Source organism: Ambystoma mexicanum, chromosome 5q (assembly GCF_040938575.1).
Source record: "Ambystoma mexicanum isolate Mex_15411 chromosome 5q, UKY_AmexF1_1, whole genome shotgun sequence".
Taxonomy (NCBI): Eukaryota; Metazoa; Chordata; class Amphibia; order Caudata; family Ambystomatidae; genus Ambystoma; species Ambystoma mexicanum.
Window position 1 is genome coordinate 345,427,815 of NC_090933.1, and position 26,523 is coordinate 345,454,337.

Genomic DNA, 26,523 nt, shown 5'->3' on the forward strand with positions numbered 1-26,523 from the left:
CAGAGTATAGGGCCCGCCCGTAGGGCACCAGGAGCTTGGTCTCGCGGTTAAGCGCAATGGAGTGGAAACAGGGAGGTCCCTGCATGCTTTGCATAGCGGGACAAGTTGAGTTTGGGTTTGCTGTGGGGATGGGGGGGGGGGTGGAAACAGGGAGCCTGACACACATGACACAATGTTGCACCGTTCGTTTGTTGGGGCAGGCAATTGGCTGGGGGCCACATTGAGGCCCGGAACCCGATATTATGATGGTGGATAACGTTAAGATTATGACATGGAAAGTCCGGGGGCTTAATAACTATGTGAAATGTAGGAGAGCCTACATGTATATTAAGAGGAACAAGGTTGGGATAGCTTTGTTGCAAGAAATGCACCAAGACGCAAAAAGACAGCATATCCTGGCAAGGGCGTGGGGTAATGGTGGGCTCTGCTTATTATACATACGTGAGAGGGGTCCTTATATAGATAGACCCAGCTATCCCACTTAAAGTTCTGACCATGAAGACAAACAATGAAGGCAGGATGGCAATGTTGCATGGTATAATGGAAAACTGCGAGATATGTATTGTAAACACACATGCCCTCAAACATGACGCCACAGTATTTTTCAGGTCATTGTATGCCAGGCTTGGACCCTACAGGGGCGGGACATTGATTTGGGGGGGAGATTTTAACTGTATGTTAGACTCTTCCGTAGACAGGTCGGATGAGAATCACAAAAGGCTGTCTCCTCCGGCCAAGGTACTAAATTCACTGCTGACGCATTTTCAGTTACCGGACCTATGGTGGGCATAACACAGGGAGAGTAGGGGCTACTCACATTATTCTGCGCCGCACAAAGAATACACGAGGGTTGACTATGTGTTCGCTAGCGAAGAGCATGAGATTGAGTTCTCGAAGGGGGAATACCTAGCCAGGGTACTGTCAGACCATTCCCCATTGGTAGTGAGATGGCAGGTGTCGGACCAAGACCGCCCATACCCACATTGAAGCTGAAGAGTGAGGCACTGCTAGACAAATCATTTGCTGAGCACATCCGTAAGAAGACAGTCGAGTACATTGGAATAAATGAAGGAAGTGTTCAGAAGGTGGGTATGGTCTGGGAGGCGTACAAGGTTGTTATAAGAGGGGAAATGATAGCAGAATCTGGAGACGTACAGAAAGTTATTGTTAACGAACTACAGAATATGGAAGATAGGCTTAAGGTATTAGAGGGGGAAGCAAAGGTGCATAGAGAGCATGTGAAGGAAGTGATGGAGCTAAAACAGGCATGTCTTAAGCAATGGGAGAGATCGGGGAAATTCAATCATGCAAAATACCAGGAGAGGAGCCACGCCCCCCAGGTCGATAAACCGGGTAGGATGTTACCCTGGCTGTGTAAAAGAGAACGCCAGACCCCCCCCCCCCCTCATATGTTCCATCCAAAACGTGGACCGGGAAGAGAAACACGCAGGCGGAAATCAATGAGGTCTTCACAGATTATTATAAGGCACTCTACGTGAAACCCTTAGCAAGTGAGGGTGATGACCTGCAAGACGTGCTGGAACTCATTGCCCTACCCAGATTAGATGCTTTGCAGGCGGACTCCCTGGAGGAGCCCATAACCCCAGAGGTCGCCGTGACCACCATTAGAACGCTGCCTACGGGCAAGGCCCCAGGCACAGATGGACCCCCCCCAGTGAATTTTATAAGGCCTATGGCGAGACGCTGGCGCCACCGATGGCCCAAGGTGTACAACGAGGCATACACGGACCAGATACTCCCGGACAGTTTGAGAGAGGCCCTGATGGTGCCACTACTAAAACAAAACAAGGTAAGCACAGACTGCGGTTCCTATAGGCCACTGTCACTGTTGAACCAAGACCGCATGATCCTCACAGCAATCCTGGCAAATAGGCTTTGGAAAGTGATTCATGTGCTGATACACCGAGATCAGACTCGGTATGTATCGGGAAGGAACATTGCACAGAACCGGAGGAGATTGCATCAGGTAATGATCTACAGTACCAAGGGCTATGTGAGTGAGTGTGCGGTCGCCTCATTAGACGCAACCAAAGCATTTGACTCGGTACATTGGGACCGTTTGTACACTACCATGCCAAAAATGGGGATAGGGCCAAAGTACATGAAGTGGGTGCAGTTGATCTACTCAGAACCTATGTCCAGAGTCCGAACCAGCAGCACATATTCAGACAAGCGACCGCTACATTAAGGCACAAGACAAGACTGCCCACTGTCCCCAATGCTATACATTATAGCGGCAGAACCTATTGCGTACACCATCTCCAGGACATATGAACTACTGATAGACCGAAACGCAAGAACGGAATTGAAGTGCAGGGAGAGAATTGGGGAAGGTGTTTGAGGATGATGAATGGAAAGTGGTGAAGCTCTCTCATAAAGTCTCTAGGAATGCTATAATACAGCTAATACAACTATATATCACACAAAGAGCATACCTCACACCGGCCACCATCGCAACCTTCAAGGGGGCGGCAAGACTAGAATACCCTAGATGCAAGATGGTAAATTCTGGGCTAGTACAAATGTTCTGGGGGTGTCCATTGGTGCAGAGGTTCCGGGAAGCGATAGCATGGAAAGCACAACAGGGCGGCATAGAACTTGATATCCTCAACCCGGACATATGCATGCTAGGTAGGTACAAGAGAAATGGCAAAGATAAACCGCTGAACAAAATAAAATATTTGATGTGTATTTTGGCCAAACGTAGCATAGCAATGAAGTGGAAAGATGCTAAAGAGCCGAGCTCTGAAGGCTGGTGGCGGGAGCTGGGAAAGTGGGTCACAGCGGAAACCAGGGAATGGGAAAGGGCATTGAATGAGCAAAAATTTGAGATGGGACTGGATATGCAATGCTGGATAGAGTTGACTGTAACCTTGTTTGCAGGTAACGAGGAAAGGGAGACCACGCGGACCGCATGAGGTGGATCAGATGCAGATGATTAATAACACGTAATATAATATGTGTAGTGCAGGCTGAGTTGGGGGGAGTTGTGGTAGAGTTAGTGAAACCGCATAATGGATAGCTGCAAATATGATGTATAATGGGTGTGCTGTTTGTTGTGATATACAAAATGTAACAAAACCTATTTTTTTTTAAAGTAGATATCGTCCATGAAGACGATGGAGGCGACCCAAGTCAGAGGGGGAGACACAGTGGAGATGCACAACCAGGTATTACAAGCCATTGCGGACCTGAAAGCCTCTGTGGGGACAGAGATGGAGGAAGTTAGGGTGGATGTGGGCCTGTTATGCCAGGATGTAAGGAAGCTTGCGGAACGTACTAAGTCTGGAGCAACAAACCAAAGAAAACGCGATGCAGATCCAGGAGACACGCACAGACGTCCACATCTTGCAGCAGAGAATCAAGCTGCTTGAAGACAGAGCGGATGATGCGGAAGGCAGAGCCAGGAGGAACAATATCCATATTGTTGGCCTGCCGCAGGGCGAAGAGGGCTCTGACCCAACAGCATATGTTGAAAATATGCTCCTGCAGGAAATTGGCTCCCTGTACGCTAGAGGGATTTTAATCTGGATAGCGCCCATGGTGCACTTCAGAGGGACCCAAATTAAGACAGATAATGAGGAGAGGATAGTGTTAGTGCAAGGGCTCTGTCACGATTCCTGCCCCTCATGTCCCCAGCCCTCCAAGATGTCAGGCTGGATCCAGGCCACAATCACCTACATGGCCCTCAAGGGCCTCTCCATCCCTCCAAAGACCCACCAGACTCACTCACTCCCATAGGATAACATTGGGGATTGGACTTGTAGTGCATTGATGGGGACAAGATGGATGCCCCCACATATTTTGGTTCCCAGAACTGCATGTGCAGTCTAGTCTTTTGGGTGTGGTTCAGCCCAGAGACACCTGGGATACCCAGAGACTATTTAAGCCATGCCCAGGCTGAGCAACATGCTTTCCGTTTTCTGCACCTGCAGCGTGACACTCGCCGTGTTCGGATCGGTCTCCAGTAGGCCTGCATCTTTCTTCTGCACTCAGCTCCTGCAAGAACAAGAACACTGTTAGGAACAGCCTTACCTTGCGGCGCTTCTGCCCATCATTCATCGCTCCTTCTGTTCTGCGGGCATCTTCGGCGGTGTCATTCCCATCCCAGCATGCTGCATCCTAAGGAAAAGGGAAAAGAACAGAAAAAAGGCATTAGTAAGCTTTCAGCAAATCTTTGCTTATTTTTAAAGACTGTACGAGCTTCAAACGCTTACCTGAATCCCAGCCGCTCTGGGGAACTCTGTCTCCGGAACTTCTCATCCATCTGCAAGAGGGAAAAGACACTCCAGGTTAGCGTGGAAACATCTAGAGGCGCCGCATACCGCGCTTACTCACCGCATTTCTTCTTCATAACCGGCATCCACGCTGAAAACATTGCGGCACCTAAAAGACACAGAAAAAGAACTCAGTTCAATACAAATACGAAAAGGTTGCATCGCACTCTCACTCACCTTCAGCGCTACTCATCTCAGCAGCACGTCGCCATCCCCGGACGCCGGCCATCATCAAAGGAAGGAAAGGAACGAAGTTAGAGAACTGTTCAAAAGACTCATTATACTTACCTGTCTGACTCTTGCCAGTGACTAGGCAGCAACGAGCCTGCATCAATCAACGCGCCCCTGCGCTGAAAGCAGGACGGAGAGCACACTTTCCAAGAAAACAAGGTGAGCTGCGGATCAAAGGGAAGGGTTGGACCCCGGGGAAGTAGGGGTTCAAGCACACAGAGACAATAGGGAGTTAAACTCTACCAATCCTGTGTTTCAGGCCCAGTCTCCAGTCGAGTAGACTCCACAGAAGGGTTTGAGGTCGTAAGAGGTCAGAACAGGCTGAGTGACGTCCCAGTGGATACCAGGTGAGCGTTACAGGCTCTTTAGAAAATATTGACGCATGTATAGTCAACACATACGCCCCTAATCACAACACAGCAGCATTCTTCCAAACACTGTATTCAAGGCTTGGCCCCTACAGAATTAGCAACATCATTGGGGGGGGAGGGGTGATTTCAATTGAGTCATAGATAGATCCACTGATGGACAGATCGATACTAGGTTGGACAAGCCAACACCCCCCACCACCGTTCCTCAGATATTTGGAGGACGATTCACTACTCGCACTATTCTGCACCACATGCGGTCCACATCAGATTGGATTACTTCTTTGCAGGTAAGGAAATATCCCATCAATTTGTCACTGCAGAGCATAGAGGGAGGGTCCCGCTCCTGATGCAGTGGCAATATGTACCCCTCACGCCCCAATACCAACATGGAGACTCAGGAGAGAATCACTACATGATGTCCCCTTTCGAGAGGCTATCATAGACAGTATCATTGAATATATCACACAAAACTCTGGTAGTGTGCCCAGCATAGGGACCTTATGGGAGGCCCTCAAAGTGGGCATTAAGGGCGCCACCATTGCTAAATCAGGCGGCATCCAGGCTATGATGATCAAAGAGTTGGCCTCCACAGAAGAGGAAATTCAGAGGTTGACACAGACCCAGGCAGGCCAAGGGGAGGATGAGGCAGAAGTACTGGCACTGAGGCAGAAATGCCTGGAACACTGGGAGAGGTTGGGAATGTACAAGTACTCGAAATATATTGAAAGGCAGCATGCAAAGGGGGATAAACCAGGCAGGTTGTTGGCATGGCTGTACAAAGAAGAGGAGAAACGGGAGCCCATCCATGCAGTCCATACACAACAAGGTGCTACGTGTCACACACAAGGGAATTAATCCTGTCTTTCAAGTATTCTACCAGGCTTTATACCGAGAGGAGGCCAGGACCACACAAACAAATATAGAGGAAGTACAAGGTGAAATTGATCTCACCCATCTGGACGCCGAGCAGAGGATGGGTTTGGATGCCCCCATCATGGTAGAGGAAATACAGAGCATAATATGATCCTTGCCCACGGGCAAAGCCCCTGGCTTTGAAGTGAGTTCTACAAGGAATTAACGGAGGAGTTAACCTTGCACATCCTGGAGGTGTTCACTGAGGCATTTGAGTTCTCCAGCGCAGTCCATAATTATGCCCATTTTAAAACCCAATAAATCACTGCTGGTGAGTGGATCGTATTGACCCTTGTCCATGCTCAATCAGGACAGTAAGATATTCACAGCACTGCTAGCCAACAGGTTAAAAAAGGTGATTCCTAAATGTGTACATCCCGACCAGACGGGCTATGTACCAAGCAGGAGTATGCCCTGGAATCAGAGGCGATTATATCATGTTATACATAGTACTGTAGCCTGGGAGACCCCCTGTGCGGTGGCCATGCTGGATGCAATAAAGTGATTCGATTCAGTTAGATGGGAGTGGCTCTATGCTGCACTGGGAAGATTTGGCTTGGCTCAAGGGTTCATTTGGTGGGTAAAATTGATGTACGCCAAACCAATAGCACAAGTCTGGATGGGTCAACATATCTCAGATGCTTGGGAGCTCGAGAAGGGCACCAGGCAGGGTTGCCCGCTATTTCCCTTGCTTTACATCCTAGCAGTGGAACCGATTGCGGAATACCCAAGAACAGAATATATCACAGCAGGTATAGTCATTAATGGCACACCACATCTAATCTCTATGTATGCTGATGACACATTGTTATACATTCAAAATCCAGAAGATAACTTGGAATTGATGTGCAGTGAAATCTTCTTTGTACCCACTAGCAGGCCTCGCCGGAAAGACCCTCAATGAGCTGCCGGTCCCGGCGCTACAATGGAGCGTGGACTCGTTCAGATATTTAGGGGTACATATTTATCGCGATCCAGTGCTGGAACATGCCCATAACACGGAGAAAGCTTTAGAGGGAGTTGCGAACTCGATGAGATTCTGGACTAAAAACTTCCCCTTTCCTTAATCGGCAGAGCGGCATTGCTGAAAATGGTGGTCCTCCCGCGACTAGTACATAATTTCATACATGTCCCGTACAACATTCCCAAAGGCGCCTTCACAGCCCTAGCCAATCACTGCAGGGGATTTGTATGGTGGAATGCACGGAGCAGGATTGTGCTGTCCGCCCTATGTAGGCCCTACGAAGAAGTGGGCATTAGGATCCCACACTTAGAATTATGTTTTGTGGCAGGGCAACAGTAATTCATAGCGGGCTGGCTGGCAGATGACCCTACCACAGTCACGAAGTTACTGCAACCAGCCGTGCCGCGCTTCTTCTTAAAAGAAATTGAGTGGAACAAAAGGCCCCGAGATCGCCAACGTTCACACCTAGTGACGCTGGGTATTAAAGTATGGGATAGAGCGCACACAGATAGGGCTGCGGGACCCTGTCTCGGTGCAGGTCCCTTTAGTGTCAATACTCCTCAGTGGGACCCTAGGCGTATCTGGGTGTACACACAGTGTGGGAAGAATATGGGATAGCCACAATAGGAGACGTGCTTAGCCGCACTTAATTTGTGCCTTTCCAGGAGTTGGCATAACGCACTGGCTTACGTCAGGGCCAATACTTGCTATATCGCACAATTAGGGAGGAGTTCACATGCAGTTGGCCCACCTAGTGCTTGACAAACACTCAGCTATTGACATCCTGTATGACATTTCAGAGGGGGGCAGGGGGTACACGCAATCTCTGCGGTATATGATCTATTGCTAAAGGCGGGGCACTCTACTGAACTAGCAGCTAAGCTTAACTAGGAGGAAGATCTAGGCGCCCCATTTTCAGATACACACTGGGCTTAGATACAGAGATACCATAAGACTGTTCCGTAATGCACGGCTACAATTGACAACTATTTTAAACACACTGAGCATACATGCCCCGTTGAGAATCTCAAAGTTCCCGGGCTCCATTACACAACACTGCCCTAGGTGCGCTGCCACAGACGCAGGTATGCTGCATATGTCCTGGGCATGTCCCAAAGTACAAGAATATTGGGCAGGAGTGGAAGTGAGAATGAATAAAGAAGGGCTCCAGAGGAATGTGATATCTCCTGCTCCTTGTTTGTTAGAACGATTTCCGCGCCCCAAGCTCTCTCAAAACATACATAAAATGAAAGACTTGGCGTACATAGTAGCCAAACACGGAATTGCCATGGCGTGGAAGTCCCAAAGGGGTCCCATCATAGAAGACTGGTGGCGGGACCTTAAAAAGTGGGCCCTAGCTGAAAGTGGGCCCTAGCTGAAAGAGCTGCTTGGGGCGGGCGATACAATTGAGCCGGTCGGATACTAGTGATGATATTGCAGCTTGGAATGCTCTGACACAAAATTATTTGCACCGGAGGACACGGAAGTGGATATAGAGAACACACCCCAGTAAACATGACACAGATCAGCCCAGCAGTAGGCAGCAAGAATGTATGATTGGCGCTAGCAATTCAGGCAGGGTAGGGTGGTGGGACCAGTGGGAGGGGAAGATGGGATGGGCATTGTGGGCTAGATTTGTCGGTTAGGTTTTATTGTAATACTATGTGATGTAATTAAGTGCAAAGTATGCTTCTGTTGTAAATGCAAGTTAAAATCAATAAAAAAAACAACAAAAACAAATTGAGGTACAGATACACGTGGATGACCCCTTAATGAAGATGGGCTGCCCCAGGGGCCAAGCATTTGGTGAAAATCCTTGGGGGACACTTGAGGACGAAGCGGAGCACCTTGAATTTATAGTGCAGGCCTGCAATACTGGAAAAACATCCTGTGGAGCATAGAGGGACAAGAGAGGAATGCCCTTTATCATTGCTGTCATTTGGTTTGACAACAAAGGCACTAGCTGATTGTATAATGAGGAAACCAGTTCTAGAAGGGTTTTCACTGAACATTGGGAGAAGACTAGATATTACTTTATACAGATACATTATTCCATTAATTCTCAGCCCCTACAAGCAATTTAAATCTTACTAGAAATTGCCAGACAAACTGGAAGGAGGGTATGAAACAATTTAGATTCAGTGTTGTCAATTGGTACAGATATATTTTCAGATACTTTCAATTACAGGTAGGATGGTCCAGGAAAGGCTACATGGACTTGGCAATGCACCAAGCACTTAGGAGAAGAGAGAAAGATGTAGACACATTGTGCAAACTTGTTGCTGACCCTTATTGGGTGGGACATCATGTGTTGAGTTATTATACACTACTATGGAACAATGAGGCTCATGTAACTACAGTAACAACACAATATAAGGTAGTCCAGGAGAGGTTTCAGCAGGTGGGTGGACTGTAAGTCTCACACGTACAGGGGTATTATTTGTCATTTACATTATTAGTAGCAAATTAATGTAAATCTAAGGGAAGGTCAGACTCTGCAATAAGATTGGAATTGGCACTCTGGTGACTATAAGTGAGACCATCCTTTTTTACATAAAGTCGTGACAGGCTTCCATTTCTCATATATTATCCATATTCCAGGGTTTTACCCTATCCCTCATGTCTAATACAGAGGGACAATGTCATTGGCTTTACAATGCAAGGGTTCTTAGTTGCTGTGTATTTCTGATGAGGAACATCAGAAAGATGACCAGCTTTTTGTAGGTTACACTGGTGCCCGGTGCCGGCAAGAACGTTACTAAATAAATCCTGTCGAGATGGATCCTCTGCATCCCTGAATGTTGTGATCGAGCTGTGAAGCTCTGATGGTCTCGGGGCTCATTCCACTAGAGGCCTGGCTGCACAGGGTGTTCCTGCTCTTGACAAGTGTCAAGCAGCTAGGTGGGCTTCACTCAGTGCACAGATTTGCCAAACACTACTGCCTGGATTCTCGGTCAGGGCAGGACACTTACTTTGGCTGAGCAGTCCACCAGACTTTTCTGGTGTAGGTAGGTATTTGTATTTTATTGGGATATATATAGCACTTGCACCAAAGTGCTGCACAATTCTATAAAATGGTACACACAAAATGCAATGATTGAAATAACGCAACTAAGCAGATGATTTTAGAGTGGAGATGTAGAAGAAAGGAGGTGGGATTTGAAACGAGAGCAGAAGATGCATAGAGACGGAGAACAACAAATGTAAAGAGGGGAACAAATTCCATAGTTTAGGGCTGAGGAGAGAAAAAGACCAGAAACGAGACAGGGTTTAAGGGAAGAAAAGAGATTTTGTGAGCTAAGAGAACAAGCCTGATTGTAGGATGAATTGATGGCAGCAAGATAAGGAGGAGCCAGACCATGGAACCACTTAAAAACAGTACAGATTTCATTTCACATTTGTATTGCGCACATACTCACGGAGCCAAGCAGAAACCTGCATCCAAGCCAAAAGGAAAAAGAAAAAAAGCTGATAATCGTATGGGAGGAGGCAGATACTCAAGAGTGATGAGAAATGGATGAACACGGGGACAGTAAGAAAATATAGACAGTAGAGTTGAAGACTGAATGAAGGAGGGAAAGATGAGGTAAGGCCCATAAGAAGGGCAGAGCAATAGTCAAGCCGAGAGGAAATGGAGGTAATAAGGAGGTTTGCTGCATGGAAGGATGGAAAGGAATGATCCGATGACTGATGTATGGGTGGAAACAGCAGGAACAAGCTGTAGATTGAAAGACTCAATGGCTGAAAAGAGTGTGATAGTATTTATAGAGAAGAGCAAAGGACCACGTATGGAGCCTTGGGAAACACCATAGTGAAAAGGACGTGGGGATAGGAAGTTTGACCTGCCGAGGAAGCAGAACAGGTGCGATCAGAAAGATATGAATGAAACCAACTAGTTATAGAGTCAAAGAATACTTGGGTGGTGACGGCAGAAAGCAGAGTGAGGTGATCAAAAGTATCAAATGCTGCAGAAAGATCCAAGCGAACAAGTATAGAAGATGATTTATTGTGCCGAGAGGAAAGAAGAGAGTTAGTGATATGAAGAAAGCAGTTTCTGTGGAATGGCCGGGATGAAAGACACATTGAGTTAAAGGCAGTAGAGAGTGGAGAACGATATATCAAGAGATTTGGGAGTAGACAACCCCTTCTAAAAGTTTAGAAGAAAATGTAGGCGGTAAAATAGACCCAAAATTTGAGAAGGTTTCTTGATTATTGTAATGACAGTAGGACAGTAAAATGCTTAAAGGATTAGGGGATGGTTGAGGTAGACCGGGAGAGTTAAGCAGGGAATGAAGGTGGGATATACCGAGGGGATAAAAGGTGAGGACAGTGGATCAAGGAGAGAAGCAGTACGGGGGTGCAAGTAAGAATAGAGACAGTATCTGCATCATAGAGAGTATGGAATACAGAGAATTATGGGGATGAAGGAGATCTAGAAGGGGGGCAGAAAAGGGAAGGTGGTAAAGGGACAGAGGAGATTGCTGTGAGTAGGGAAGAAACAGGTTAGAAAGTCGGCAAAATCAGTGGAAGAGAGCTTAGAAACAAAAAGACCAGAAGGAGGGAGAGATCACGTGATTGATGACTTCAAGAATGCAACTAAGATGGTGAGAAAGAAGAAATGAGTGAGGAGAAAGATTTTTAGCAGAAAGAAGAGAATCGCAGAAAGCATGCAGAGCTCATGGACCAGCAAGATCATAAGGGTCATGGGTTTTCTTCCAGCTACGTTCAGCACGGTACAGGGTAGTTCGGACAGAGCAGAGGTTGGGTGACGGCCAGGATTGTGGTGGCTTACGGGAGGGAAGGAAGGAAGGAAGGGACGGAGGGACAGGGGGGTGGACAAAATTCTAGAGTGGCTGAAAGAATTCTGAAGGCAATCTGATGCATGATCAGGAGAGGTAATAGAAAAGAGTGTGAGAGAAAGAAGACTTGAGGAGAGAGAAGACAGAAAGGAAGCTAAAGAAAACTTGAGTTAATAAATGGAGAAGAGAGGAGAGATACGAGTAGGGGGAAAAGGAGAGAAGTGAATGATCAGAGGAATACATAGGAGAAGAGAGGAGAATTTTAATTCTAGAGACAAAGCGGAGATGTGAAAAGGAGGAATGGACAGTGGAGTAAGAGAAAGAAGGGGAGAAGAAGAATGGGTAGCAGAAAGGTGGAGACTGAAGTTACCTAGCAAAAAGGACTATGAAGGGAGCAAAGTAGCAAGGAAACAGTCCAGGCCATTGTAAAAAGTAGTAATAGGACCCGGAGGACGGTAAACAATAAGAAATGTGATTGAATAAGGTTTAGGAAAGTCAAAGATCTGACATTCAAGGGAGGGCAAAAAAAGAAGATTTGAAGGAGTAGTGGAGAGAAGCCAAGAAGAGTGACAGTATGCTGGTGCCACCACCTCGGCTAATTAATCGAGGGGTCGTTTTTCTTTCTCTTCTATCCTCATGTTTTACTATGGTTGTTTAAGATGAGGAAATTATAAGTTACTTACCATAGTCCCCTTTCCTCCATACTGCATGGGTGTCCCTTCCTAGGGATGGGAGACAGAACCTTTTTCACCAGGAAAAACTTACTTCCCCCTTTAAATTTTGAGGGGCACGGCCCTGGGAGCATGTGCTACCCTGAATCCACTCACCAGCACCGGACTGCAGTCTCCATTGATACGTCAACAATATTTACCATTGCCTAAGGACACCAGTATTATTAGGGGGGAGGATGGTGGGACGTATGGAGGAAAGGAGACTAAGAGTATGTTAGTCACTACGGTGAGTAACTTATAATTACTCTTCCCGTCCCCTTTCCTCCATACTGCATCGGGGATTACAACTGAACATAGCCCCAGGGTGGAGAGAAGGACCCTGCTTAAGCAAATTAGTTCCTAAGAACCGCCTGTCCGAAGGCCGCATCTGACTTAGAGCCGGAGTCCAAACAGTAATGCTTACAGAAAGCTGAAGGGGTGGCCCAGGTGGCTGCCCTACTTATGACTTGCCACGGGACCTACTGCTGGGATGCTATGGCCGTGGCCTTGGCTCTGACCGCTTGAGCGTGCACGTTAGATGGCAGCAGCCTGTGCTGCTCCTCATAGGCCTCCCTGATGGCCGCAACCATCCACCGTGCTATGGAAGCCTTGGATGCTTGATACCCAGGTCTGGAGCCCCCAAAGATGACAAATAGTGCATCTGACTTGCAGAAACCCTTGGTCCTGTCCAGTTAGAATTTCAGAGCGCGCCTGACATCCAGACAGTGCAAGACTCTCTGAGCCTAGTCCTTGGGGTCAGCGAACGTGAGACTATTTCCTCGTTTAGATGGAAAGCGCAGGGTACCTTAGGTAGGAACTCCGGGTGAGTCCGCAGGACCACCCTATCCCTGTGCAAGGTGGTATAGGGTTCTGAGGCCACTAGAGCCTGGATCTCGCTGACTCTGCAAGCAGAGGCGAGTCCCAATAACAAAGCTGTCTTTATGGTGACAAGCCTGATGCCCGCGGATGCCATTGGCTCAAAGGGTTTATGTGCCAAGGCGCCCAACACCACATTGAGGTCTCACACGGGGTGTGGCCTCTTGATGGGCGGGTAGAGCCTGAACAAGCCTGCCAGATGTTTGACTATCGGGTTGGAAGAGGAGAAGACTACCCTCCTCCGAATTTCTGTAGGCCCCTATGGCTGCATAGTAGGTGCGACATGTGTCCACCTGCACTCCTGAGTGCGCATGGTGTGCCGAAAAGGAAAGTACATTATCCAGCATGCACCTAAGGGGGGCGATCTCCTTAGAGTCCACCCAATGAAAGAACCTAGTCCATTTACTCCTGTATTGACTCCTGGTAGCCTTGCTCCTGGCGCCCTGAATTATCTCCATGTTAGCCTGTGATAGGCTCAGGTGCCCGAGGGTGACCTGCTCAGGAACCACTCTGCGAGGGCCAACTTCTGTGGGGCAGGGTGTATGACCCTGCCCCCCTGCTGGGACAGGAGATGTGCTGGAACCAGCGGAAGGTGAGCTAAAGGAATGGGAGGTCTGTCCGTGAGGTGGAGTATTTTGGAGAACCGCGGTCTCGCCGGCCACCATGGAGCTATCAGAATGACGCTGAGGTGACAAGTCTCCTTTATACTGTGGATCACCCCGTGGATCAGGGTTGTGGCCGGGAAGGCATAGGCCGTCATGCCCTCCCACCGTATCTGTAATGAGTCGCCCAGGGAGCCAGGGCCCTGCCCCTGCCAAGACACAAACTGACAACACTTCCTGTTCGTCCAGGAGGCAAACAGATACACCTGAGGTTGCCCCCATCTGCTGAAGACCTCCAGGAGCACCTGGCCGTTCAATTGCCATTCATAATTGTCTGCAACTAGTCTGCTGAGCCTGTCCACTTCCAAGTTGGCCTCCCCCGGGAGGTGGACGGCCTTGAGGTAGATGATGTTCTCCAGGGCCCATTCCCACATGCTGACCACCAGGCTGCACAGAGTAGGGGACCTGGTAACCCCCTGCTTCTTGACATAGTACATTCTGGTGGAGTGGTCTGTCTGGATAAGGACGGTCTTGCCCCCAATGAGCGGAAAGAAAGCTCTGAGAGCTAGACAGATGGGCCTGAGTTCGAGCCAGTTGATGTTTGACTCCTGATCCTGCCGGGTACAAACTCCATGGACGCTGTGGCAGTCCAGAGCTGCTACCCAATCCTCTAGGGAAGAGTCCATAGTGATGGTGACCTGCGGGGATGGCTGCCGGAAGGGCTTGCCTGTCTGAGGGTTGCAGTCCCTGGACCACAATGTGAGGTCCGAGTGGAGAGAAAGCGGTATGCTGACCAGCTCCGCTTGGGAGCCCCTATCCTGATTCCATGAGGTTGCGAAGTGTAGCTGTAACCTTCTCATCCTGAGTCTCGTGTGTGGCATGGCCAGGAAGACCGCTGCCATGATACCCAGTAAGTGCTGGTACCGCAAGGCAAAGGTCACTGCTCTGGTCAGGAAGTGAGTAGTGGCTCTCTTGATAGCCGTAATCTTGTCCTCCGAGGGAAAGACCACCTCAGCGCTTGTATCCCAGATGAGGCCCAGGAAGCCGACACTTCTGGAGCTTGATAGTAAACACAAGGTTGTGGAGTGTGTTCATAAGTGCGGAGGAAATGTGGATAACCCAATCCAGAGATCTCGCCCTGACAAGCCAGTCGTCCAGGTACAGGTAAACGTGGTGGCCCAGGCCCTGAGGAGGGCTCCTACTACATTCATGATTGTGGTAAATACCTGGGGCTGAGTTGAGGCCAAAGGGTAGCACCTTGTACTGGAAATGGCAGCCCATGATCCTGAAGCGAAGAAAGGAGCGATGTGGCTGCCAAATCGGCACGTGTAGGTAGGCGTCCTTCAGATCCAGGGAGCACATCCAATGTCCCTTGTCTAGTGTCTCTGCAATGAGTGCTGGCGTAACCATCTTGAATTTCTGAAGAGGGAGGGAGAGGTTGAGGGTGGATAGGTCCAACACAACTCTCATGCCAGGCTGTCTGTTCTTTCGTATGGCGAAAGTCCTGGAATAGAAGCCTAATCCTCTCTGGGAGGCTGGGACTTCTTCCACTGCATGGCTCTCGACAAGCGACCAGATCGCCGCCAACAGAGTTGCCGTCCCAATCTGTGAGAGTGGAGGGGAGGAGGGAGGAGAGGGATGTATCGGTAGGTGGTACCCCGTGGCTACTATAGAGAGGATCCCGGGGTCCATAAAGTTCTGGTGCCAAAATTGCACGCGTGAGGCAAGCCTGCCCCCCCACCAGAGACAGGTGGACCCGAAGGGATGCGTCATACTTTTTTTTTCCTTCTGAGGTTGCTGCAGAGGAGGGGGACTGTAAGAAGCCCTTGCTCCCTCCCCACTATTTGTTACTTGCGCCGGTGCTGACTCGGCGAGCGGTCAGGCTGCCTCGCCCTCTGTTCCAGGAAGCCCCGGAACCCACCAAAAGAGCCCCCACCCCCTGTCGGAGCATTGATGCGTCTGGGTGTATGCCTTGGGTGTGGCCTTCATTAGGATAAAGATTTTGCAGTTTGCGAGCTGTTCTTTTTATCCAATTCCTAGTCAGTGGTAGAGTGAAAGAAGTCACTACCCTGGAATGGAAGGTCCAATATGCGTTCCTAGATGTCGGGGTTAAACTTAGTAGCCCGATGCCAGGCCATCCTTCTCATGTCTGCGGCGATGCAGATGGTCCGGCCAGAGGTATTGAAGTGGGCCACAGTGGACCCCATGATGTCCTGCGCTACCAGCCTGGCTTCCCCTAGACCCACCTTGAAGCGTGCCTGGCTCTGCACTGGAAGGAAATCCGCTATTTCCCGCCAAAGCCTCCGGTTAGCAGCTGCCAACATGGCATCAGCTTTGCCTGACGCATGTGCAGCGAGGCGTTGCAGTACAGTTTCTTCCAGTACGCCTCCAAGATCTTTTCCTCCTTGCTTAACAGCACAGAGGACAACTGAGGCTTGGAGTAGAGTGATGCTGTAGCAATCACCGAAGAGTGCGGTTGAGGGTGCGTCAACAAGAGTGTATCCCCCCCCATCCGTCTATACATGGCATCAAGGTGCCGATTGACAGGTTGGGCTGAGTGCCGCTTGAGCAACCCCTTTTGGCCAGAGCCGCAACGTCCTTCTGCGTTCCTGTCTTGGTAGGGGGTTTTAGGGTGAGGACTTCTGCCAAGACCCCCTCCTCGGGCTGCTCGACCTCGGGTTGAGGAAAGCCCAAATATTCTGCCAGACCTGCTAGCCTGTCGTGCAAGGCCTTTGCTGACAACTGCGTGTCAGGGTCCTCCTCCTCGCCTGCATCCACCAGAGTGTCCAGCTGGTCTGGAGCTGGTGGAGGACTGCTGGGCGCCGTGGACTGCGGTGTAGGGACCAGAGCCAGAGGCTGTTGCAGAGCCTCCTGAATTGTGGGAGGCAGGGGAGCCAGAATCAAACTATATGCGCGGGTGGAGTGACTGGAGGGAGCAAGTCCCTGACTGCATCCCTTAGGATGGCCCCCATCTGCGGGGTTCGCATCAGCGCCAGGAACCTTTCGAAGAACTCGTCTTCGGAGGCTGAAGAGGTGGCAGGAGATTTTGACGGCGTGGTTGGGGTATGCTGGGGCCGGAGCGCACCGTCTAGTTTGCAGGGGGAACCTGCCCTGCGCTGCTGATCGATAAACTGTAAGCCACGTACTCGATTGACACCGGTCCCACCTTGAAACTCGTTCTTCCTCCTGCTCCATTGCTAGGAGTGTCATCGGATGAGCCGCCATTTTGTCTGGCGCAGCGGCCATCTTGTCGAGCTGCGTGCCACGTGCAGACGTCGTGCTCCTTGGCTCCCTGGGCCCAGCCTCCTCCAAGACTCTTGGTGGTGGAGCATGAGGCCTACTCTGCACCTCAGGCTGCGGCCTGGTAGGCGTATGGCCCTCGGCAGAGATGTCGGTAGTGCTGCATGCAGGCGCCCCCTGAGGCATTGCCCCTCGGGTGAACACCTGGTAAAAAAACCTTGCAGTCCCTCTGCACCGCTTCCGGAAGGATCCGATGACTCCTCGGCCGTAAGCTGGACTAGCCTCGGTGTGTGTGCTGGTGTGAGAACCCGAGGGGTTCCTCCCGCTTGGGCATTTTCTCGGAAAGGAGTCGCCTTTACGGGGTGTGATGGAAAATAGCGGCCCTCCTTTGGGCCTCGATCTCTGTCTGACAAAGTCCTTCAAGTCCTCTGGAGGCGACCTTTGGAAGAGCTCCCTCCACCGAGCTAGTTTGTTCTTCAGTGCACATGGAGTCAGTGTGTCGCACGTGGTACAACCTTCCCAACCGTGGTCGGGGCCAAGGCAGCAGAGGTAAAGAGCGTGGGGGTTGGATGTAGGGAAGAGCCACTCGCAGGCTGGACACCTGCTGAAGTCGACATGCGCCGGGGAGGAGCGTAACGCCGGAGGACCAAGTACCGGAATGACAAAAAGAAGACAAAAAGATAGAAGAATCTGGGGAAGAGCATGTGGAACTACATGGCAAGGCCAAACCCAGGAGCGCTGGTGAAATCGGCCGTTCCCGTTGATGCAGAAAAAGGGACTGAGGTGTGGCGCTGGTGGGCGGAGTCTGGGTAGCGCATGCTCCCAGGGCCGCGCCTCTAAATTTCAAGGGGAAGAAGGTTTTTTTCTGGTGAAAAAAGCTCATTGTCCTGTTGTTAGAAAGGGAAGCCCATGCAGTATGGAGGCAAGGGGACGGAATATAATAGTAACTCTGGGAAGAAGGAATCCAGTATAACAAATTACCTCTCACAGTTATATTATTTCTGATAGCTTAGTCCTTCCTCCCACAGATCCGTATTGCCCTGCTAACCTACCAATCTTGGAGGATATCTCTTACAGCTTATCTGTTGTATGGTCCTGTAGCTTCTGAGAGTTGGGTAGAAATGCAGAACTGAGGTCATAAGCTACAACATCTCCTTAGATACTAGCCCAGATGTCACATCTGGCATCAGGGGGCATAAGATCCCCGGGCGGAGCAGTCATGCAACCCCAGTGTGCCCTGAAAAGGTTTTGCTAAGACAGCTGGCACTAGAAGAAATTATCAGACACGAGCAATCGGATGGAGGAAGGAATCCAATTGAAGCAGGCCACACTGAGGATGGGTTGGACAAGCAAAGTCATGCTGAAACAGATTTAGTTGAAGGGAAGATTGAAGGAAGCCAAAAAACGAATAGGGTGCAAGACCCTGGACAGCAGAGTCAAAGATTAGCAAATAAATAAAACATGGGTCCATGTGGTACCTTTGCAGAACTATGAAGAATGTGTACAAGGGCTTGTAGACAACTATAAATATTGCCAATGGAAGTCTGTGTAGACAGTGCAACTACAGAATAATTATGACTGCTGTATTACTCCCAAATAAAATAATGTATTAGAATCACTGCATCATTGCAACCAATTTCCAACATACAGAAAGCTGATAAGCCACATTAATAAACAGAATATCTTGCCATCAAAACCTGAAACATTTGATATTTGACTTGTTAAATTTGCCACGGGCACTGCCTGAAGATTCTCAGTGTAAAACACTGAGCTACAATGTAACTATTTAAAATATTATCTCATAACTGTTTTAACATAATGAAGTTTCCACAGTTGAAGCAACATTTAACAGAAATCACTTCTGTTTTTGAAGTAATGAAACTCTCAAATTCTTTGAACCTGAAGTAATACTTTTTAATTTATGACATTTCTGTTTTGTAAACATCCAATGAAGCATTTTAAGAGTGATCAGCATTAATAATGTAGAACAATTCATACATTACCTGTTTGAATCCAAACTTTCTGGAGAGGATAGCGTACATTCATTTGTGTAGGTACCAGTGGCACTGCCAACAACCGAAAGGAGAACTCTTTGCATAGTTCCATAAAAGAGTTGTATGTCATTTAGCCTTTGAGGCAATTCATATACTGAAAAATAAAATAAGACGTTTAGCACTGTTTCTGTGACAATGGTTGCAGAGAGCAGTGCAAGATTCTCAAATGGGACCAAAATAGGTTACTCTTGTACTGTTGCCTCCAAACGACGCCACAAGAGGCCTTAAAGACCAACCTGATTAAATTAGCCACTAAAACAAAAAGGGGTGTCAGGACAACTTGCAGACCCAACAAACAATGGTGTGCCATGTTCTGCCCTGTTTAAGAGTTGACATCAGCCCACTGGCAAAAGCCCAGTCTGCGGTAGCCTCTTCAGGAAGGGAGGTGGCAGTGTAGACTTCCGTTTTCCAGAAGCTGGGTGTGGATGTCCAGATAAGGGGAGGCCTATGGCAATTAACACATTTCATACCTTTGGTAATGTTTTCTTTATTGATTGATAAGGTAATTCCTTTGCCAGATTCCTAATCTTCTAAAATCCCTTTCCAACACTTGTGTGCAGAAACCTTTTAACATCCACGGTGCACTTCCAAGGTCAGCCCCATCATTGTTCCCTGCAACACTTTCGTGCCAAAAGCCATCTGTATATACCAGAAGCCACCACTCCATCTTCCCCAGTTCCATTTTGACCACTGACAAGCACAAAGAGCATCAGAACTGTTGCATACAAAAAGGAAAATGCAAAAATGTAATCATACAATATTAGAGTAGGTAACGTAGAAGGATGGGTGGGAAGTCTATGAATTATGTATTAGAAGAGGTATTATATCCAACAGAAAGAACATGATGGGTTGTAAGTGTTAGGAAAGTGTTTTGCAACTTTCCCCCCTTCGTTATTAAGGACCCACAATCTTTGTTTCTCTGTTTTTGAACCTGATCTGACTTTTTGAAGGGAAGTAAAGCTTTCAAGCTTCACTTCCCTTGCTTTTTGCTCATTTGTATGGAGAAACTGATCAGTCCTTCAGACTATCAGCACTGGGAAATTAGGTTTTCCCTTTTGCATTTTTGTGACTTTTTAACATTGTGCACAGCATCTTACCATGCAAATGGTTACTTTCATATGTGCCTAAAGACAAGCTGATGGCAGCAGATATATTCTTCCAATTTTTGCATTATTTTTAGCATGCACATTCGCTTTTATCGCGTATGGCTACTAAACGTGGCCAATGCCCTAAAATGGCGGTGTCACAAGTTTTTCGTTTGTTCTTTGGCCATATTGTAGTTTGGCCTTCTTCCCGCCTTGCCAGGTCAGGAAATCCATTTCAAGATCTTGCACTTGCCCAGGAAAGCTGCTGCTTTCACAGGTTAGTGATGCATGTGTGTGTGTATACAATGTGTGTTCGTGCGTGTATGCATGTGTGACAAAGGAAGAGGGTGGAACTGTCAGTCTAATTCCACATGCTTGGTGTCAGAATCTGGGTGTGGGACATGGGTGAAACCAGTAGTTGACCCTGATTGGGCAACTACTGTCGGTTTGAACGGTGCAGATGCTTACCATTGGTGGACTTCATTCCAGCATAGATTTTGGATAAGAAGAGGCCTCCTGCAGCCATTTCTTCAGATCAGTGTTACAGCCAAGAATCCCTCATAGAATAACAGTCGGTTGAAGATCCGCAGAAGACTCCTGAGGGAGCCTGGCATCCCTTTGTGCCTAAGGCACAGTGAAACCCAGCTGGACTACCTGATCTCCGAAGACCGTGATCAGTGATTCAGCCCTTGGACTAGTGGGAACAACTACTCTAAATGCCTTTTAGAGAATCCAGATGACCTGAGCCTTCGGAAGTGTGTCTGGACCATCTGGATTGACCAGCTCTCTCGTGGGCTACCTCACAAAAACAGTCACTGTGCGACGGTTGCAACCGAAACTTTGGTAGTCACCAGTTATTGGCACAAGTCGGCTTCACTGCGAATTCCAGCATCAAGGGCCCCTGTCCATGAGAAGCTTCTGTGGCAGCGACTGGAAGGACGCTGGTCGTGGCCACGGTACAGAGACAGTCACTGGAACTCACCTTTGCCTGTCTAGTGAAGTGCCTTGACGAGGCCTGCACAGTGAATCATGCATTTCTTCATCGCCAGGAGTTGCATCTTGCTGCTGAAAATCACCAGAAGAGTCCTTGCACTTGTAACTCACAGGGACCGCTCACTGGAACCAATGGAGGGAAATCCAAACTCCAGCCACACCCAACAGACCCACAAAGTCATCTGGGAAAATGAGAGTCGGGGGTGGGGGGTAAGTAAATGCAGTACATCTGTTCCCCCCCCTGTCCTCAATAGGAGAACATTGGAAACCAGTCCCTTTCTCTTTTAACCTTCCACTATACTACCTTTTGGTCATTGTAGTAACTTCTGAAATACAAGAGCCTCTTTACTTATCTTAGTAAAAATGTTGGAGTATTTAATTCCCTCATCAAAACAAGTACATTCTTACTTAACTGCAAACAATCATTCTGGTCAGAAGCATTGTCATTCTTGTGACTTTTGGCCACAACTGTCATGGCCCGCATTCCTGCTTACAGACGTCCGGGGGGGTCTATTTCCATGTGGAAGCTGCCCTGGCGACTGCTTTCAGTTCGTGGGATACGCAGCACTACATTATCCAGCATTCTTTCTTCCCGCGTTCACGTGAAGCGCACGCAACGTGTCTTGCGTCCTGGAAATGATACCAGTATTTATTACGGCGTATCCCTGCAACTGGTGCTCCTAAAACTAAGTAATTAGTTTGAGTGCCCGATTTATTGATATCCTGATTCCTGTGTTTCCTGGACCCGGCTCATGCTTTAAGGATTATTCTTAAATGTTTTTTCCCCTACGACTCCTGGCGCATTTTCCCTCGGCTGTTTCCCTTGGTAAACAAACTCATGGCTTTTCCAAACGGACCGTTTCCCTCTTGCCCTTGTTTGTTGTGATGCCTTGGAATTTGCTAACCTCAAGTTCAACGCAATTCAGAACATTAGGAAAATCTGAACTGGACTTCTATTCACAATTTTCTTTTCTCTCTACTGGCTGCTAACTCCACTGGCTTTCTGAAACCCTTCACCCTCACGTATTTCACAAGCCCACAAAAATACTCCTTTTCTGGATCTATCAACGACGCTGCTCTCATCACAAGAAACATTGCTCTACACATCGAAGTGACCGATTGGACGCTCTCCTGATTTGGTTGTCACTACTTGGATTGGCTATTTTCACTTTGGGGACGCTTTGCTGAATTCCTTGGGGATTATTTTTGGACTATCTAGTTGCGCCCTCGTGCCGTTCGGGTTAGGTGGATTATTGCACAGACTTCCTTCACCTGAGACTTTCTTCCTTCTTCACCTTGTCACCACTTTGCTGAACTTTCGTAGGTTTACGGGACTGCTTTTGGCTAAGCAGGTAAGAGGGTAATTGCGGGTGGGTGATTGGTGCACTTTAGTAATTCTGGCTGCTCTCTTGAACCATCGTTTTGCTTTGTTCCCTTAGCTCTGTTGTCGCTGCTCCTGCCTTTTCACTCAAGCCCCTGGCCTGTTAGTTATAGTTTATTTCTACAGGCTGCGCTCTTGGGGGGAAAGTCTTGTTAACATTGCGTTCAAGATATCCCAGAGCAAAGGGTCTCCCAAGGTGGATGCTGATTCTGTATCCTTTATAAGTCTGTATCCTTATTCAAGTTGTGTTAAAGTGTGACAACAACGCCCCATTGTTCTTAGGGAATGGACTGCTTCAGTTAGGGAAATCACTTTTGAGTTGGTATTCACAGCATTATTTTACTTACCTCTTAAGTTGAATAAGTCATTTCTTTTTCCATTTACTGTGCACATGGTTTTTCATTTGAAAACCTTACACAAATATTCCATTTTTATACATATAATGAATACATTCCACTCTTGTAAACCAGAACATTTCTTAGAAATTCAACAAATGTTTATCACAATAGAATCCATACATAAAATTATTGACTAAAGAATTCATTGCTAATATTTAAAAACAGCTAAAACAGAAGTAAATAAGAGATGAAAGCATATTTAAACTAATTAAAGAAGGTTTACATCCATTAAAAACTGGCAAAATGCTTTTCTGAGTGCTCTACAGTCAGACCTGTAACCTACTGCACATGCTCAACACTCTCATAAAATATATCAAACACAAGAACCATGAACAAGTCTTTATGTAAAGGTCCCCTTTTGTTGGACCATGTTGGAGTTTAATGATGGGATCACACCAAATGTAAATCAAGATCACAAGTAATTACAAAACTAAGTTGTGAGTAACGAATTGATTAACATTCATTAATGGCAAATTCAAAAAAATCTGATTTTTTTTAAAACTGACCTCGCTGTCGGAAACACAACCTATTTAGACACACTCTTTGGACAACTATATGCCATAGAATACTTGTTAGTGCCAATTTGACACACTCTTTAGACAACTAGATACCCTTCAAATGCTTGTTAGTGCCGACACGTGTTTCAACCCCTAAAGTCCTCATCAGGGCAAGACTAATACACACATATGCTAATCTAATACATGCATTTAAAAAATGTGGTGTTCCAGTAAATTCTTTGAGAAAAACACAAATAAAGGTAAAAGGGGAGGGGAAGAGGAAGAAAGAAGAAAAAAGGAGAAAACAAAGGAATATAAGAGAAAAAGGGGAAAAAAACAGAGCCACAGAGTATAGCTACAGAGTATATTCTCTTTGCAACTATAAATTCCACATTATCATTATAATTTATAACTAGTGACTTGTGAATAAATACACGACAAGTATTTTGTGCAACTGTTAAATTCACATGGACGTTTTCATTTGTAGATAATGCTACTTCATAATACCCAATTAGCCCTAAATAATATGTACGATGCCTATTTGTAAAAGCCCCCAAACAGAGTCTTTGTCGAATAAATAACGTATGTACTAATTGACATAAATATAATTCATGCAACCGGAAAGTACTCCACACAAAAAACATCAGGAATCAAATACCGATTCTCTAATTTGTACTCCAGTTGTACTAGCAAGATGTCATCCTACTTTAAAAATTGTTCATAACTACCTATTTTCCAGAGACGAAAATCTAATAACTCCAGGCCTTGTCCTTATTTACTATGCTTTCCAGCAAAGAGAACACAAAGGAGGGGCTCTGCGGCTGTTAGGGTCAAACACCAACACTTGCAGCACGAAACACTGCAAATTAAATAAATACCACAACAGGTCAACTATTCTGTTTCTTTTCACCACGTATGTTAATGCAAGAAAGGTAAAATAGATGTGGAAGTAAATTAATGCATCTTTCCTTACCTAAAGGTGATTTTTAAAAGCACACACAATCCAAATAGTTTGAAAGTCCCGCTTTTTCGTCAGCCTAGAGATTTACAGGGTCTGATCTACAATAAACATGGAAAAAGAAACGGACTAACCATTTTTCTCGCACTTGCTAGTCATAACAAAAATGCCTGTACAGGCACACGTTTAACGAAACCAAGACACGGGAACGTTCGCTTGACTGAGAACATTTTAAATGAGTCAAAAGCATCCCTACTTCAAATGCTGTAACGTCTTCTGAAAAGCCAATGCTACATAAACAAATACAAGTAACCATAAATCAACCCTTGCCCCCAAAGGGCATGCCACCATGAAATAGTTCACTGGGCCCATCCCTCCTTACCTCGCGCTGCTTCCCGAACATCCAAAATGTGTCCGCTTCAAATGCGCACCCCACAAAGACCCGACAAAGGGCCGGTTACTAATCTAGTCCTTTCATTTATACGTGCAGTTAGAAGTCACGTGATCAGTCACATGGTCAGATCACCACGAACCTCACTTCTACATCAATCCATCTCCTTAAGGCAGATAAATTACCCTCACAGATAGCCTGCGCAGCATTACTGTTCTAGCCTAGATCAAACATATTTGGAGAGCCTTTTTATGTGCATTTCGCCTCATTTTACTCGCTGAAGGCAGCATGAAACGTGATTTCGCCAAATTTGAATTGCAACCAATAGATGGACAACTCAGAAAACCCTCCCTGCAAGAACTTCCAAAGAGATCCCAATCTTTGTAACTCAACCTTTAAATAACCAGGAGTGTTGGCTCAGCTTCCTGCCACTGGGCTGACAATCTGCTGCAAACCTGTGTCAGAAGAGCTTCCCTCCAAGGGCAAAAAAGTATGGTCAGCAGGATTATGTACCAGCTCCTCTGTGCACTGACCGGACCAATCAAGATCAATGTTTGTTTTGCTCTGCTTCAACAGCAAAGCAATCTGAGAACAGAGGGAATGTGGAGACGTGGTCGATAGTGCATCCCACAGGGTGCCTCCCCATCCCAACAGGGAACTCCCTGGAGAAGAACATCTCAACTTCTTGTTCTAATTGGTAGCAAGCAGGTTGGACCACGTGGATAAGCTCTGCTCATTGATCTTCAAGTTCAGCTACCACTAACTAGTGGCAGAATTCCAAGATCCAACTCAGCCTAGAGTGTTCAGACTGCCTGAAAATGTCATTGCAGCTTTGTTCGCCATCACCCAAAACCAAGGGAGCATTTCCTCCCTACACTGTTTGAGCGACTCTGCCACACATCTTCCTGATGTAGCGCATGGTGGTGGGGTATGTGAGGACCACAAGAGTAAAACCTCTAATTGTAAAAAGCATAGCAACGGCAGAGGAACTGCCCTCCAAAAAGTTCACATATGTGGACTTTCAATCCCCTCAGGGACATTTCCTTGACCAATGTCACTAACCCCTACAGTTGTCAGAATAGGGTCCCCTAAAAGAGGTTGGCTGTGGATGCCCACAAAAGAAGGACCAGGTCAGGTGAATTATGTGCAGGAGACATTTGCGTAAAGAAAGGACCCATCTTTATGAACTAGACAGTGGAGTGAGGCCCAATTGTAACAGATACGTTTAGTTAAAGGAAAATCCTTGGATAGATCTGATTTTGTCACAAGGGCATGACCAACAAAGTCGGTGGTTTGGTAGGTGGGTCAGGTTGCTCACGTTTTCTCTGGAAGAGAAAACATATTGCTCTGTGGATTGTCTTACAAGAGAATAAAGCGGTCTCTGATGCTACTGCTACCAGAGAAAGATTTCCTAAGCTGGATTTCAACAACAGGAGGGACTGGACAGCAGGTATGCTGAGCCTCCACAGTAGAAGGCTACACCACCAAACTTTCCAGAGCAGGATGTTTGGACAGAATCACCTCGACTGGTCTGCTGAGAGATCTTCTTGGAAATTTCCAGAATAGAGACCATGGTATTCAAAATAGTCACGATTGGCATTTTCAGAGCTCCACTAATGGACAAAATGGCTACCTGTGAGGCCTTAGCTACCGCTACCAGGACAAAATTTAGAGCAAGGACCCTACGGCCATACGATCCACCGAAGTAATGACAACATTGGGGACCAAATTCAACAATGTTGATATGGCAATTTAAGAGCCTG

General features: G+C 47.3%; 1 protein-coding gene across 5 annotated transcripts in view; it reads right to left on the bottom strand.

Annotated features, from left to right (window-relative positions):
- Positions 1–26,523, bottom strand: part of CEP192 (centrosomal protein 192) — a 2,773,731-nt gene that overhangs the window by 542,067 nt on the left and 2,205,141 nt on the right. For all 5 annotated transcript variants that reach the window (XM_069620824.1, XM_069620822.1, XM_069620821.1 and 2 more), the window contains one exon: positions 19,007–19,151. In XM_069620824.1, coding sequence (XP_069476925.1) covers positions 19,007–19,151 — 145 coding nt within the window. The remainder of the gene's footprint in view (positions 1–19,006; positions 19,152–26,523) is intronic.